Source organism: Homalodisca vitripennis, chromosome 2, assembly GCF_021130785.1.
Source record: "Homalodisca vitripennis isolate AUS2020 chromosome 2, UT_GWSS_2.1, whole genome shotgun sequence".
NCBI lineage: Eukaryota > Metazoa > Arthropoda > Insecta > Hemiptera > Cicadellidae > Homalodisca > Homalodisca vitripennis.
In genome coordinates this window covers 46,187,159-46,204,790 of record NC_060208.1, presented here as the reverse complement: position 1 = coordinate 46,204,790, position 17,632 = coordinate 46,187,159, and the positions used below count along the sequence as shown (strand labels likewise).

The following is a 17,632-nucleotide window of genomic DNA, read 5'->3' as shown; positions in this document are numbered from 1 at the left end:
ATTGTTGCAATCAAATGGCTTAAGGAGATATTGATATTCATTACCCATGTGAGTTGTATTTACTTTTGTCCATGGCTGAAGATAACCCACTTTGTTTTTCATGAATGTTTGTAAGTTTATTTTTAAAACTACACATTTACAGACTATTACATTGATCACAACATTTCCTCTATGAACTTCACTTATCTTAGAATAAATGATTAATATTAGCTATAAATGTGTTTAGTCTGTAGTGCTAAACAAAATGTATCATTGCATGTATTTCACAATCTCAGGATCCTCAATTAATGGAGGCTTTCTAAATACTCATAATCTTGAAAATGGCATAACCTATCACATTTCCTCCATAATATATATATATATATATATATATATATATATATATATATATATATATATATGTTTTTCTATTAGTAAGGTGTCACACAGTCACACCTGCCCAAAATATCTCACAAGCAACTCTAGGAGATAATTTCAAAACAATATTTACATCAAAAACATACCTTGTATTGATTTGATTACCTTATTGGATATTTTTTATTTACTATCCTAGCCTAGTGATATATTACACTGGATGAGCTTACCTTTCAGTTTCTTGGCTAGCATGAATGGTGGGGGGAGATGGATGGCTTCTTGTAGACAACTAGAGTAGTATCAGGAGGTGGTTTAGTGATATATTACACTGGATGAGCTTACCTTTCAGTTTCTTGGCCAGCATGAATGGGGGGGGGGAGATGGATGGCTTCTTGTAGACAACTAGAGTAGTATCAGGAGGTGGTTTAGTGATATATTACACTGGATGAGCTTACCTTTCAGTTTCTTGGCCAGCATGAATGGGGGGGGGATGGGTTGCTTCTTGAGACAACTAGAGTAGGATCAGGTGGTGGCTTAAAGTGATATATTAAGTGAGCTTACCTTCAGTTTCTTGGTCAGCATGAATGGAGGGGGGGATGGATGGCTTCTTGTAGACAACTATAGGAGGATCAGGTAGTGGCTTAGTGATATATTACACTGAGTGAGCTTACCTTTCAGTTTCTTGGCTGGCACAAATGGTGGTGGGGTGGCTGGCCTCTTGTAGACAACTAAAGGAGGTTCAGGTGGTGGTTTAGGTGGGAGTAACTGCTGCTTCCTGCGTGCAATATTGTCTTTATGTTGTTTGGAGTTGAGATGAACTATCCAAACAGCATCACTGCGGATGATACTCTCGCAAACAATACATGTCAGTGTGCCATCCTCTTTATACATGTTGAGGAGTTAAGGTTAGCAATAAAAACTTCCATTAAAGAGGAAAAAGTTTAGTATTTTATGAACAAAATTCTTACTTGGTTGGCCTCATAATGGCACTCAAGCTTAGACAGTAAAAAGAGTACTTTATTGAGCTTAGTCTCTACAACTCATTTTCAGTTGCTTTCTAAAATTTAAAATCTTATAACACAACCTTAATAAACATGTGATTTTGTATCTGTAACATGATCCAAGAAACAAGATAAATGTTCCAAAACTATAATCTTTTGCAAAATACCATCTAAACAACTTTCTCAGAGTAAGATCTGGCTATTAATTAATACATCCAAAAGTATTTAGAAATGAAGATTGGTGCAGTTTGTAAAAATATGTTGGAAAGAACACACACTTTATATAATGCATTATTAAACTAATTTTCTTTTAATTGACCATACATCTTTCTTTTTACAGTATCTTAATTCTCTTTGAGTATCAGATGATTATATATTGCTTCCATTATCAAGAAATTATTGTGAAAATATCTATCTGGAAATGGTCACCAGTTAAATGTGATAGGTGCTAAGCAGTGATAGGATTTATCCTTGCCAGTACAAACTCTGTTATTTATTTCATACTTTGTTGATCAACTAGCATTTTGAGAAAGAAATATTTTCTATCTAACTTGTTCAATCATTAATCTATTTGAGTTTTATAAGTGATTTTTTTCAAGTAAATTCCTGTTATCAGTCACTAGTCTCACATTCTATAGTTATATATCTGTTTATACTTCTATAATTTATTGTATTATATAAAATTCAAATGGTGTCAATTTATGTTACTCAATCACATACAAACAACTTGACCGATTGTACTAAAATTATACATGGACATTCTAAGAGTCCATGGTTAACATACAAGTCTATTCTTATTTTTAAAATCCTTCCAGGCTATGCCCTACTGTTGTAAAAAATCCAATATTGGTTGCTAATGTTGAATTACAGCACCACAAATATTATTAACTAGCAGTTATCCACGACGTTGCAAAAAATTTCACAGGCTTTGCACACATATGAGTACTTTTGGTTCATTTGAATTATATGTTCACTATTTATGGAAGTGTTTCTTACTGTGGATCTAAAAAAACTTGTTAGAAAAACTACACTATTTGACTTAATGTGAAAATTACATGTGATTATGGAAATCGGATCTTGTTTTCTAACACCCAAAAGGAAGCATATCAGCAAGGAGGCCGCTCTGTTCCTATCTACTATTTATTAGGCTATATAAGTAGGTAAATACACACTTATATATTGTAAAAAGAAAAAGTTAACAAACACCAACTTTTCCGACATCAGATTACGAAGGCAGATCTGAGGTCAAGGTAGTACCGATCGGCCAGAAGGCCACCAGTGTGGGCTTCAGTGGAGCCTTTGGCACCACCTGCACTTCTGATAAAAAAAGAAAAACCTCCTTCAAAATAGTACCCAAATTTAAGACCAAATCACATGAGCGCTTGTAAAGGTTATCTAACTTTGGTACCAGTAACATATTAATGATAACCTAATCTAAATCTACTTATATAGTCCAATACAAGAGTAGATGGGGACATAGTGGGCTCCTCACCAACATCGCTTCCTTATGAGGCAGAAAACAAGAAATGATCGTCAAAATGACATGTAATTTCGCAGTGAACCCTCATTGGGGAGCCTTTAATAACCGGCCTACACTCGTGTTACAGTCGTTTTATCGAACAATTCGATATATTATCCAACTTCGATACGAAAAAATCTTACACAATAAGAGTAATAATAATTACTGTAACAAGAAGAATCTCGTTTATTACAATTTTAAAAACATAAATTTAACACTAACATTACAAAACAAACTAAGGCCAAGAATTACAGATCAAAGAAACATTACAATATTTACAACTTGCCCAGCTTGACTAGCTATGAGTGACAGCTTTTGTGAAATGGAGGAAAGAATCCTCCCCATAGATTACTAGGAGCAAAACATACATGTTGAAGCCACTTAAACTAATCTAGTCACTTGTGAAAAATATCTCACATATTTTCCTCATATTCATCGCCATTTTTAGCCTCAAAATATTAGATAATTCTTGCTGTTCATTGTTTACATTAAAACTGCTATAAGGTGAAATCATATGCTAAGTTAAATATATTGTAATATCGAATTATGCCTTCGGATAAAAACATCGAACATTTAGTTAAAACAACCGAATAACGAGTGTAGGCTGGTTATTAAAGTCTACCCAGTTGAAATCATATGCTAAGTTAAATAAATTATAATATCGAAATACTCCTCCAGATAAATAAATGAAACCACCATTTGATAAAAACAACAGGGTACAGTACGATAAGCGGACCCCGTTTTTTATATCGAAGAATGTAGTCTTCGATACCTAATATTCGCATCTCAAATCCTAGACTATCAATCGATATGAAAGTATCTATAGTCCTCAATAACAATCATATGCTTTAAATTTAAATATGAATTTAATATTTATAGTGATCAAACAAATTATTATAACAAAAATTATGAAAATTGAAGAAGGCCATATTTGCTCCTCTCACAGTTACAGTTGGTTCTTTCCAACAAATTTCACATAATGGGGTTTTCGGTACAAGTCCAACCTGTTGAAGCCACAAAAGCAATATATTTTATTTATGTCTTATCATCTTTCAAAGCAATGTCTTGTAGTTTTCTAAAATTGACTGCCATTTTTAATAATTGTTTTTTAATAAAAAGTTGTTACAGCTGTTGATATAGACTATTTAAGTTAATACTTCAAAATAATTAATCAGTATCAATTGATTATATCGATAGTTATGATTAACCCGCGAGAACTCGCGCTATCGATAGTTATGTGATCACTCGCGTTGTTAGGGCAAACCTAACAATGTGTAATATTGATTATAAATACAATTATTGTTTTAAATTACTGTATTTAGAGATTTTTTCATGGCATTAAATAATGAACTGATATACAATATTAAACTTTATACATTTATTACATTTCTAAACATAAATTTACTCAATAAAAATTAATAAATATGACAATGTTCAAAAAGTACAATTTCTTTTAGTTCATACAAATACGTAAATTGATATATAATATTTAAATTAAAAACTTTGTTACATTTTAAAACGTACATATTAAAAATTAGTAGTTATAAAAAAATCAAAACAATACTATCAATGTTAGTACATTTTAAAAACTACTTTGTCTGACCTCAATCGTGCGCTGGTCCTACTCATCTGAGCCTGAAACGGGTTCTTCGTCACAACGGAAGCACCTGTATACTGTTTTTTGTGTATGTTCACCACATATCTTCTGGCTGCAGGATGAACATGCTCTTATTGTGAATCTATTCTTCCGTTTTGGGCAGAAGGCATATCTTCCTTGCTGTTCTTGTGGCTTCGCTGTAGCGAGAAGAGTTTGTTGGCCTGTCAGACGTCTTATCGTACCTCGAAGGTGAGTAGGCAAGGTTTCAATGGATCCTCGTCTTGTCATATGTGGTTTTATTAGATCTTTCGCTATTTCAGACAAAAATACCCTTCGCAGTTTGAGCTCACTTGTATTAGTCTTATATATTATTTGTGCATTTATTGCCCCAACATTGAGTAGTCCACCAAACACAGTCAACGGCCATCTATTGCTAATTCTCGTTACACTATACTCGCTTTTTAGTCTGTCAACCACATCCACCCCACCTTTAGTCATGTTATAAAATGTTATAATGGTGGGTTTTGCAGCATCTTCAGTGTCTGAGTCAATCTCATCATCGTTATCCATTGTCGATGCAAGAAGAACATTCTTTTTAGTTTTCTTATTTGATACGTAGGATACAATGGTACACCTGTTTGGTGGCTTTCCAAACGCAAACATTGAGCTGCACTTTTGCCTGTCCTTTATGGCCAAGAGTTCTTGAGGAAGTTCCGGCTTATTCTTTCGAATAGTACCAATGACAGTAATTTTGTGATTAGTGTAAAGGTCATTCAATAATGAGACACTCGTGAAATAGTTGTCCATATTTACGTTTATCCCACTGTTATCAATGGGTTTTATCATCCTTAGAACCACACTTGTAGCATCGTTAGATGTAGCAAAGTGACCTGGGGGTTGCTTTCCACCATAGAGTTTCATGTTAGAAGTAAAAAATGTTTTTGCATCTACAAGTGCGTAGATTTTGAGGCCATGTCTCGCCGGCTTATTCGGTATATACTGCCGAAATTTACACCGGCCACGAGACCCTTCCAACATTTCATCCAGAGTTACTAATTCTCCTACATTATAACTTAGTTTACACAAACTTACAAACCGTTGAAAGACCTCATGTATTGGAGCTGCATGAGATCGTGTAAGTTTGTCGTCAAATCTAATAGCCTGTAAAAGGTATAAAAACGTCTCTTGGACATAGTTGCTGCATACATCTCAGGTGCCGTTCCATCATTGGACCAAAGTTCATAAGTGTTCAAGTGGTTAGCTTTTTTCACTCCTATAAGATATGAGCCCAATAAATGCTTGAACTTCTACTAAATCAGTGTCGTTGCAGTCTCGCGCTCTTGTGTAATTTGGACGCATTTCTTGTAACTGCTGGTTTGTATAACGTACAATGTCTGATATCATGTCGTTAGGGAAAAATATCTTCCAACAATCAACTGGGTGGTTCAATTCTCTAAATGACCGATTAACAGAAGGGAGTTTCTTTACAATATTTTGTCTTGCCCTTTTCGTTATTTGTGAACATTCCAGTTAGTAACTCCGTCTTTAAATGTGTAAAGTGCAGAAACCCACTCAATTGGCTGTTTAGAACCTTTTTGTGTAAAAGGCCCTGGTTGCACAGTGTTTACATCTACAAGAAATTGATTGTACAATATTTATTTGTTCATCAACGGTGTCATAACAAGGGCTATCGTCATCAGAATGTTCTGTGTGCACGTCATCAATGTCATGTTCACTCTCATTATCGGTATCTGATAAATGTCCTTGAAAAGAAATATCACCCTCACTTACATCATGTTCTTCAAGCCAGCACCGAATTTCATTGTCATTTGTTCTCTCCATCACTAAACATATGAGAAATTGAGCTTACGAGTGAAAATTCACTAACAGAAACACCAACACAACCAAAACACTAAAACCACAGTCAATAATAAAACTAGAATGGAATGTTCCGTGATCACTCGCGCCATTAGGGTCGACTTAACACAGATGCGGTCGCTCGCATAGTTAGGGCCAGACTAACAAAGGCATGAGCACAGACTTTCCCACACCTGCCACCTTTACCTTAAAAAAAAGGGAAAGCTGCCGAATATACTCTAGATAGCATATTTATAACCTGAGGCCTATACAACGATCATTAAAAAAATTTCTTTAACAACAGCTAAAAATGTTAGGTTCAACCTAATAGCGCGAGTTCCCGCGGGTTAAGTCATATCATTTGCCAATTTCGATATAAAAACCGGGTCCGCTTATCGTACCCTACCCGTATTATTTTAAAGTGTTTACAGCTGTTGATATAGACAATTTAAGTTAATAATACAAAATAATTAATCAGTATCGATTGATTATATCAATGGTTATGGTTAAGTAATATCGTTTGATATAAAAAACCGGGTCCGCTTATCCTACCCTACCCAAACAACGGAATAATAAGGAGTGTAGGCCACTTATTAAAGTCTAACCCCTCATTCCCCTAGTTCATTGATGCAACTTTGGTATATGGCCAAATTCAGACTATTTCCTATATACTTACTTAATACCTTCATTATTGATAATAATGAAGAATTTACAGCCACAAATATTTTAAGGGCGGTTTTAGATTTATAGTTTTAGGTGTCCCAATATCCAAATGATTCCATAATATAAAGCTAGTGTCTAATCATATTCTTGCCAACGAGTTTTGTTTGAAATATTTTCCAAAAAATGTAGTAGATTACAACTAAATAATATAACCTCAACAGAAATATAGCTAACATTAGTGTTACTGAAATAAAGGATATTTTGCCAACGGAGATTCTATTTTTCTTGGAGAAGAAATAAATTTCTTTTTTTGTTCCGACATAATTCTTCGCAATTCATTTTGGGTTATTCTCTTCTTATTTTCATTTGCCATTGCTTTAATCCACCAAGTTCAACTGAAATTTAACTTAACCTCAATCACAAAACAAACCTACGTGCTAACAGAAACCAACCTGTCGCAGTGTCGCGTCGTTTCGTTTTATAGAACATTTTAACCTTTCTGTTTGTCATATAGCCCGGCTAGTTATAAAACATGCAGCTGATTCCTTTTTTATTGTGGTATTATATGTAATATAATATTTAGCATACTATTGATGATGTGTTCATTGTACTAGTTTACATTTATTATTAGCTGTTCCTTGCTTTGTTGTTTATATTAAATCACTGTCTAATACTAAAGCTTGATGTTTGTAGTTTACTTCTGTGTCTAATAAAACCTATCTTTAGGTTATTTTCTAATTGTTTCATTCTTCATTTCAATTTATGTAGACACTCATGTATTTATATCTTGTGTTTTCATTTGGATGTACACCCTGAACCCTGATAATGACAACGCAGAAGGACAGTAGGTGAATATTGGTACCAGGCATTCACAAACTTCGTACAGGAGTGTTCTACAAAAGTAACATCAGATGGAGTGAAACTAGGTTTAATAGTAAATCACATTAAACCTGTGATTGTTCCTGTATACAAGCACATGCAAAAGCACTTAATGAAGCAGTCAATATTTTGTATGATTTCCAGACTAAACTAAATTTTCTCCCTGTACTGTCACCTACTCGTTGTCAAAAACCAAGTAAAGACTGTGGATAAATACTTACAATCGCTTAAAAAATTAAGTGTATTAAGTTAAGTTTAATTATTTTTGTGGCTTAAAATAAAGTCATTCAAGGGGAAATTCTACCTGTATGAATGAAAATATTCATCGTTGGTGCTTGCAACTGTCTTGCTTTAAATACGATATTGTCCAGAAGCACAACGGATCGTTGCTGACACCATGCCAAGATTGTGTGGTTCCATTCAAGGCAGAATTAATCTTCAAGATATACATAAGAAGCTTTGCCAGCCTGAAGTATCAAGATTTTATTATAGAATCAAAACTTTCCCTGTCCTTTGGTAGAAGTACGCCAACTTGTATCCTGCTGTAAAGTATATGCAATCAGAGCTGAGAACAAGGTGTTGCAACTACAAAGGCTATCTTATACAGATATTTGAACGATTAAACATATATTTTAAAGAACCTCTTCCCAGTATCAACCAACACAAATTCATTCTTACTATTTTTTATGAGTATTCACACTATCTGTTTGTATTTCCATATCGAGATACATCATCATCAACAACCTGAAAAAACTAAGTGAATTGTTCAGTCATTTGGAATGCCATCTTTCAGTCTGCGTGTGTGCGTGTGATTCAGACTGTAGATTGGCACTGATGATGTCAAAAGATCTGAAATCATTTCTTGAAACACATCTGATAGTATGAAGTAATTCTTCAGCGTACAATCCCAAAGGCAATAGTGTTGAAAAGTATAATGGTATAGTTTGGAAAACCATAACACTTGCCATGAGGAGCCAAGATTTTCCAACCAAACGCTGGGAACCATTTCTCCAAAAATCCCACCACTCGATTAGATCTCTGTTATGTACATCTACAAATACCACTCGACGTGAGTTGATTTTCAAGCATCTCAGAAGATCTCACTATGGTAATTCTGTTCCAACATGGCTTTCCCTACCTGGTTCTGCCGTCAGAATCACAACCGATCTAGCAAATTTGACTCTTTAGTGGATTAAGTTGAACTCATCCAAGCGAATCTTGGCCATGCACATGTATTCTCAAACGAATGGTAGAAAGCCGTATCAATCAAAGTTATAGCTTCAGCACCAGAACCTAGGTCATATAAAAATCGAGATCCACTCAGTTATTCATGGAACGCTGTTGATGAAGCAACTCATGGTATACATGATTCACCGGGCCATGCCACGGAGATAAATTCATCACTAATTACAGATGATTCAATGCCTATTTAACACAAAATATAGACTCTTTACCTCAAACTAATAGTCCCTGGCCACAGCGTTCTTGGATGGTCCAGCGGTAACTGCTGTACTGTCACAAAATGAAGTTGGATGTAACGAGTGCTATTCATAACGTTTAAAAAAAAAAACAAGTACAAGAAAAACATTTTATTATGTACATGTTGATAGGAGGGAACAAAATACCACTTTTTTACATGATCACTATAAAAATTCAGGTACTGATCATAGAAACTTATCAAAACAAGCTTTAAAATTCTTGTGTCATAGAATGCTGTTGCCTGCGACCTCAGCCACTCAGTGACGCGTACCAAAAAGGCGCCAGTTAGAGTGTTGTTGAAACGCTGTGTTGCTAGCCAAGTTTTCATTTTTGAGCACAAATGGAAATCCATGACTGTGAACTGTTATGGATTTTGTACAAATCAAAATCCAACCGCACAAATCAAAATCCAAAATCTAACTGTGGTAGGCCTCCAAAACCGTCAAAGCTGGCCCCTATTCGTTGTTCCTTTTAATATGATCTGTAAGCATTTATGCCAACCATTTTGCACAAAATTTGTAGTATTCTAACTTCTGTGACACAAATTCAAATAATAAATTCCGTGAAATTTAGAGAAAACATAGAGAAACTCAGTAACTGTGTTCGGCATTTTTCACGAATATTTTCATCAAGTTTGGCGACTAGAACGTCAGTCACAACGGTCGGACGTCCACTCTTCTTTGGACAGAACCTTCAGTTCATTACGTAGTTCCTGTACACTTCACACAGTTCCCGATGAATTTTTATTCGTTTTAAGCTTTTTACCAACAAGAAACTAATCACAGATCGCATTTCACAACTGGCGGAAATTTTTGAATGCAGCACACATTTCAAATTTGAAGTACAAACATTGGGCAGTATTCCTGTTGTCGCGGTTGGACACTGACTGAGGTGCCGAGCACGAGCACGCCATAAATGTTTTTTGAAGATATGGAACCGGTTGCAATGAAATACTTGTCAGTAGATTCACAAAGCAAATAAAGTTTAATTATACCTTGAGATGGTTGGATCAGTCCACCTCTGTTTTTTTAATTAATCAAACTATGTTTCTGGGGTGGATTAGGTCTATTTTTCATAAGACTGAGACACCGCTCACAGACGATCTTAGACTTAAGTGATTCACTACGTAACCTATTACGTAATCGATTACATCACAGGTAATGTTGGATGTTGACCCTCAAACATAAAAAATTTCTACTTCTTCGTTATCTTCATTAGCTACCAAAATTGCTAGCTCTTATTGGTTTAATTTTCTAAATGCATGTGTAGAACAGTTTATATTTTCTATTTTATTCTGCCTGATTTTTACCCCAAATGGGGTAATTCTCCGCAACACAGCGTGTAAGGCACCGGGCGCGGCGCGAGGGGTTGGCATGACTCCTTTGCCGCCGCTATCTTTGCAGTATAAGGCCGGCTTCACACAGTGTCGCACTTGCTCTGCCTATGTTATTCTGTGGTCGCTGGATAAAACATCCGTAACTTAAACATGGTTGAATGTGAATTGTCAGATAGAGTTAATGCATATGCAGGTGAAAAAATAACAAAACATAAGTCAGCGTTAGTTTATTTTCAGGTAGTTTTTATCAATGACTGTATATTTTAAAGCTTTTTATAAAGAGAAGCATTTAATACAATACATCTGTAGTTTCTATGTAAATAAATAATAATTAATATAGGTAAATTGCCTATATTGCATTTTCCATTTGTTTAAATAATTCAAGTAAACATTCTTAATCACCACATCAAAACACAACAATGAGAAATTTATTATAAAAGTATACAGTTGGTGTAATAGTTGTGCTAAGTTTTATGGAGTTTTCCTATACTGTGCGGTGGTGGTTCTTCGTTCCTTCCGTTGGGGTTGTTCAACGTTCCCTCGTTCACTTGCTCTATGACTCATTCACCCACCCTCAACGCCCACCACATTGTGATTAGAGTGAATTTTATTATCTTATCAGTGATAGCTCTTGATACTAACTACAAATTGGATTAATCGAGGATTTTGATTTGGTGAAAAGTAGTACCGTAACAAATACGGTTGTTTAAATATAAGCAGAAAATTTCCTAGATTAGCCGTTATTTCCGCTTTGATTCTTGTCAGCCAAATCATGGTGGATTCCTTGCCGAATACTACATGTAAGTATATATTCAAATAAGATATGTAAATAACTGCGTTAATTATTTACATGTAATAAGTGTTATTAAAATTTGAATCGTAATGTATGTCGTAATACAAGCTATAGAACAGGTTACAATTATTCAGATTTCCCACAACATTAAAGGGGTTGTATTAGTTTGTTCTTGGACACTAAGATTCTAGAAAATACATAATAAACCCAAAACATGTGGTATTTATACGTAAATTTAATCTGTATGAATGAATATGAGAAGTTGTAAAAAATAAATGGAACATACATATATTTTTAAATTGCCCCCTTCAAGTAACAAACATTTTTCACATTTTATGGCCATTTGTGATTGATTACTTTCTTGTGCCAAATCATTGGCTGCAGTATTTAAGTAGTATTAATGATTTGTGATCTGGGTATTTATTTACAATACCGTGACCATGGAAAATGGACTTTTTTCATGGGTCGGGCATTCATAGCCTAGTATTATTATCACAGGTGCATATAAACTGGGGGGAAAGAATATTATTGTATTATATTGATGCCTTTCGGGCATTATTGCGTTAAGGAGCAGGGGCATCACGTGATCTGGGATTCGACTTTTGCAAACTCGAGTTAATTTTTTTTTTTAAAGAGCAAGCAGTGCGCAGCGGGCAGGCATTGTTGACAGGATGAACGTACTAGTTACTATCATTTCAGTAACTTATCACTTACCTTAATGTTCAGGTGGGGAATTGCTTCCATGTAGGTTACGAACATGCAACACAAAGGTGTGCCATTACCACTACTGAACTAGGAGGTTAAGAATAGACACGGAGGAACAAAATAGTTCAAAATGGCGTCCCTTCTTTATTTGAGAGAGCCGCGGAGTATTACCAAACTGTCAAATAAGGAGGTTAGGAATAGACACGGAGGAACAAAATAGTTCAAAATGGCGTCCCTTCTTTATTTGAGAGAGCCGCGGAGTAATACCAAACTGTCAAATATGGATAGTGTTGCCAGAGGTACTGTCAAAACAGAGTTTTCAGAGAATTTCAAAAAATCGTAACTCCTTTCATTGCCGACGAATTTTTTTTCACTATTGTTTTCAGGAAAAATTGTAGTATTCAGAAAAAAAAATGAACATACCTTTCCATGGTCACGATATTGTAAATTGATACCGTGATCTGAACTACAGAATAATAAAGAACCAAAATGTTGGAACAGAATACATAACAGCTATTTTAAATTATTGTAGTGTAATTCTGCTATGTTTTTACATAAAATAAACTGTAATTGTGAAAGTAATGGCCGGAGCGGCAAAATACGAGATTTGCGTTATTACCTTACTGGAATCATCCTACAGAACAAATAATATAAGGTTTGACGGGGTGTAAATGAGAAATAACAAAGTTGTAGAACATTAAAAAATGGAACAACTGTTCATGCGCGGAGCAATATTTCCATGTTGTACAGCCACGTTGGGCGTCACATGACCTGTGACTGTGATTCAACCTCGTGATGACGTCATTGGATAGGCGCCATCTTAGCAAACGTAAATGAAAAATAATACTGAAATGAGCAGAATTTTTTGACCCTAATGAACAGTGTTTTTTTTAATTTCGAGCTATAAATTAATTAGTTGTTATCGGGTTGAGACGAGTGCCTCTGGCCATCAGCACTGAAGGTGCTTCCCCTCTGGTGCTACCCTGTGCTGATGTCAACAAAAGAAAAACACCTTTCAAGATAGTACCTATCAACAAAATATCTAATTCTAGAGTGGTTGATCAGAAATATAAATTGAATTGTAATGCAAAGGCAATTATGTACAGTGTAAAAACTTAATAAATCATGAAAACCCCTTATATAAATATATAAATGAACATTAATAGAGAACACCATTAGTGTATTCCACAGAATGTTCATAAAGGCAAACTCCAAGGAAATATAGCATTGTCTCACTGGCTACAACCATGTGATCACCAAACCAAAATATATCTCTATGTCTAATCACGTTCTTTCAAAAAAAAGAACCTGCCCGGGCCAATTTTTAAAAATTACTCAATTCAAAACTTTATTACTACTTTTACAAATTTTTCTGTTACAACAAAACATCAATGTCTCCCATTTAATAACTACGCGACTGCACAACAAACAAATACACTCATTATTAAAAATTCCATGTTCTATTAAAAAGGAAATAATCTACTGTAAGTCAAAACGCAAACTCTTAACATGCCCGAGAAAACACTCCGACACACAATTCACTACAGCTCATAGAAGAAGTGGATGGTTGATCCATGATTGTCAAGCACACTCAATCCAAACTACAATACACGTTATCTTTTGAAGCACTTATTTCTACCCAGGAGCGCTCAGATAACAGATACACTATCAGTGCCGGCAGCAGATAATATTTACAGATATCCAGACATAGCACACAAACAGGCCATTAAAACATTAAAAACTGAACTATTTATGAATATATCCCCTAAAACCATGTTATTTATCATTTGCACCCCCCTAAAACCATATATATATATATTTGTTCAGGAGGATGAGCAGAATACGTTAATAACGTCAAATTCGTGATTTGCCAGGTCGGCCTTTAACCTTACAATTAAAAAAAAAAAAAAAAAAAATGATGATAGGCCTAATAAAATAAATTTATATCTATTTATTAAAATGTAACAAATAAATCAGTGTAAAACTTACTTCATTCTATTTTTAAGGGTAAACGTGTTTGACAGCTTGTGAGACAAATAACGCCTTTACATCGCCATTGTGCTTGTAGCTATACTTCGAATATTATACAAATAATTCTACTTTTTCTGGATTAATTTTAATCAATACTGTTAATTAAATCTTTTACCGCCATATATAATACCTTCACTGTGGCTCTATACTGAGGGATGAGAATGAGCAGAATGGTACTACAGTCGCCTTCCTCCAGAGTGGCATCTGACCTTCTCTCACTATACAACAATGTCTTCTTGGGTTATATCATGGGACATGGTCACCTGAGGAAGAATCTTCACAGAGTCGGTATCCTTCAGGAGGATCCGCTATGTAGAATGTGTGATAAGAAGGATGAAACTGCTGAATATTTGCTCTTTGATTGTCCTTCAGTTGCAAGGGAGCGGTATGCCATCTTTGGTAGTTTGCACTAGAGTGGTGACTTTCTCCAGAAGGAACTGATAGCTTGTTTTCGGCAGTTTGTGGAACTGCTGAAATTATAGACTGGTTCACCATTAATAATAAACTTCAATCGAAGAAAATTTGTTTGTTAAAACTGAGTATAACAATATTCTATAATGAAGCTTAGTCCGATTTTTAGTTACTTGTGATGTTAAATGTGTAGTCAGGATACTTCATCTTATTAAAGGTTGGGGAGTAGCATTTAGCTGGCTTATGCAAATAATGATATACGATAATATATTTCTTAAACCAGAGTCTGTATCATTTTCATTTAGCTAGAATCACATATATTTGACCTGTGAGTCAAAGTAATATACATTATTATGTATATGTAGCAGACATTTGTTTGTCTTCATATTTTTTGTTACATTGTAGCAGAAGAACTCTAGTTTACAGTGATGTCCATCTAAGTTAAACAATTACATCATCAGCTGATCTGCAAACCTTACTTCTTGGCCATTCTTTCTGTCTGCTGGTATTTGAATTCTGCTATACCGTGACTGTTCTATTAATTTTAATTTAATGTTGATTTAAACCATGACTCTCTCAGTATAAAAGAGTTGTAAATGTTTTGAAAATATATACCTGTAGTATAACAAATAAAGTAAATTTTCCAATTAGGGTTACATTTAAATCAGTAACAGCATATATAATTTTATCAACAATATAAGGACAACAAAAATAAATGTCAAGAATTATCACACAAATATCCGGCCATGATGCACAACTTCAAATATTATAACTTAAATATGAATAGTTAAAATGTAAGTAAAAATATTGTTGAAGATTTTCCAAAGATAACAAAGAGTCAGATAAATCATATATGAACCAAGCTCCACGTAATACATAGTAAGATATATTTTCCGGTAAAGCTAACAATATAAAATGGATTACAGACTATATTAAAAATAAAGTTATCTTGGCTAGAGAAAACTCTTAAAATTTCTAAAGACAAAGGATTACTAACTAGAATTAAGAAAGAAAAAAGGAAGCTAACCCAACTGATAAGCACAAACACATAGACTTTTTATTAAGAAAAATTTCAAAATTTTAAGAAGTCAGGACTTGGAAAATAATCCAATCTGAAGTTGGCAAACAACCAAATATTAGTTCCAATGTAACAGTACATTATAAAGGCAAAGTAATTAGTCAACATGTTTTCGAATTTAAAAATATCAAGTAAAATCAAAATAACAGCTAAAAATTAAATTTTATATTGAATTAGCCAATTTACAAAAAATGTTTGCCACAATTTATATCTAAACATGGATAAAATGTAATGCCTAAGTTTTGAAAAAAACAAAATTAACAAGCAATTGCTACACTCATTGAAATTGAAGGAAAAGAAGTAGTATTTGCCAAAGAAGTTAAATTTTTGGGGCTAACAGTTGACAATAACTTATCATGGGATGCTCACACGAAACTTATTATAAACAACAATAAAATTAGGTATCTGAAATAATGAGTTTATTCCTCCACAAAAATCCAGTTTTGCAACAATCTACATTCTGGGAATATACACTACCACTTCATCCAGTAATGTGGCAGGGTAATAATAGAAAAAATGTTTATTAGCTAGAGTCCAAATTCTTCTTTATAACTGACTGCTCACTCCGTGCCGTCTGCTAATCACTTTACTTAATGTTAATCATTACAATTGCCTTATTTGACTAATGTATTTACAATTGATACTTTTAGATATTAAATCTTTATTTTGTCACTATATTAAGGAAACAAACATGTAATGGCAACAAAAATAAAAATAAATATAACACACATATACAAATAAATAATATAACAATGAGGTAATAAATAAATACACACACTATCTGAAGTTTGACATAATAAATATAACGACGAGAAACCAATAAATAGCTGACAAACAATAAATAATTATACAAGTGTATTGTTTAAGAAACTGATATCACTATTTTCAAATAACCATTTTTTCAACTTAATACTAAACAATTTTACTGTGCTACAGTCTTTTAACTCAGAAGGCAGTTGATTAAAATATTTTGGCCCAACATATTTAAAAGAATGTCTAAACAACAATTTCTTTACTTTAGACGTTCTAAAAGAGTTTTGTACCAAGTTTCTAGTTCTGTATATTAAATTTATTGTGCCTGTATTACCACTTCTTAAATAGAAGAGCCTTAGCACCTTAAATACAAAAAGATGTTACAAAGGTAATATTCTTAACTAATTATATTTATAAGTTACTCCCCAGCATTGTAATGCATACTGCAGCCTAGAGTCAATTAGTGCAAAATATAGTGTTCTCAACAGCGTTTCACCACAAATATTAAAAAAAAAATTTCGTAATGATGACTAACATTTTAAATAAATAATTAATGTGATTTTCCCAATTTATTTTTGCATCTAAAAATACTCCAAGATATTTGAAGCTGTCTACTTTCCCTATACTTAGACAGTTACAATAATTAGTTTCAGCACAGTTTAGGATGTGGTACTTCAACTCAGATTGATAATGAAAACTTCTAAAATCAAAATTTATATATTTAGTTTTGCTAAAATTTATTTCCATTTTATTACTATCGCACCAGATTCTTAAAATCTCCAGGTCTTCTGTTATTTGTCTCCAGAGCGGTAAAATATTTTTTTCAGAATAAAACAGAGCAATATCGTCCGCAAATACGCTAGGGACGTCATTAAAATTAGACCCTAAAAGGTCATTAATAAAAATCAAAAAAAGAGTAGCCGACAGGACAGAGCCTTGCAGCACACCTGATTTCACAGAAAGGTGTGAACTAAAACTATTTTTAATTTGTACTTGTTGGGTTCTGCCATGAAGAAAACTATTAAACCAATTTAGGGCTATTCCTCTTACTCCCAGTGCATCTAGTTTCAGTAATAGTATTTTGTGATTAACCAAGTCAAATGTTTTTTTGAAAATCTATAAATAAACCGGTGGACTTGTTTCCTTCATTAAGGTTTATGTAAATGTAGTCCGTAA

The 17,632-nt window shown here is 33.8% G+C and overlaps 2 protein-coding genes across 2 annotated transcripts in view; one reads left to right on the top strand and one right to left on the bottom strand.

The window, feature by feature from the left end:
* The window catches only part of LOC124353879 (zinc finger protein 830), a 31,700-nt gene extending 24,229 nt beyond the window's left edge, over window positions 1-7,471 (bottom strand). The window contains exons 1-2 of the mRNA XM_046803922.1: window positions 7,252-7,471; window positions 1,026-1,243 (exon numbers count right to left, since the gene is read on the bottom strand). Coding sequence (XP_046659878.1) covers window positions 1,026-1,243; window positions 7,252-7,364 — 331 coding nt within the window. The 5' untranslated portion in view covers window positions 7,365-7,471. The remainder of the gene's footprint in view (window positions 1-1,025; window positions 1,244-7,251) is intronic.
* A 3,735-nt stretch (window positions 7,472-11,206) lies between these two features.
* Window positions 11,207-17,632, top strand: part of LOC124353878 — a 48,574-nt gene continuing 42,148 nt past the window's right edge. Inside the window, exon 1 of the mRNA XM_046803921.1 lies at window positions 11,207-11,485. Within this exon, the coding sequence (XP_046659877.1) occupies window positions 11,458-11,485 (28 nt within the window). The 5' untranslated portion in view covers window positions 11,207-11,457. The remainder of the gene's footprint in view (window positions 11,486-17,632) is intronic.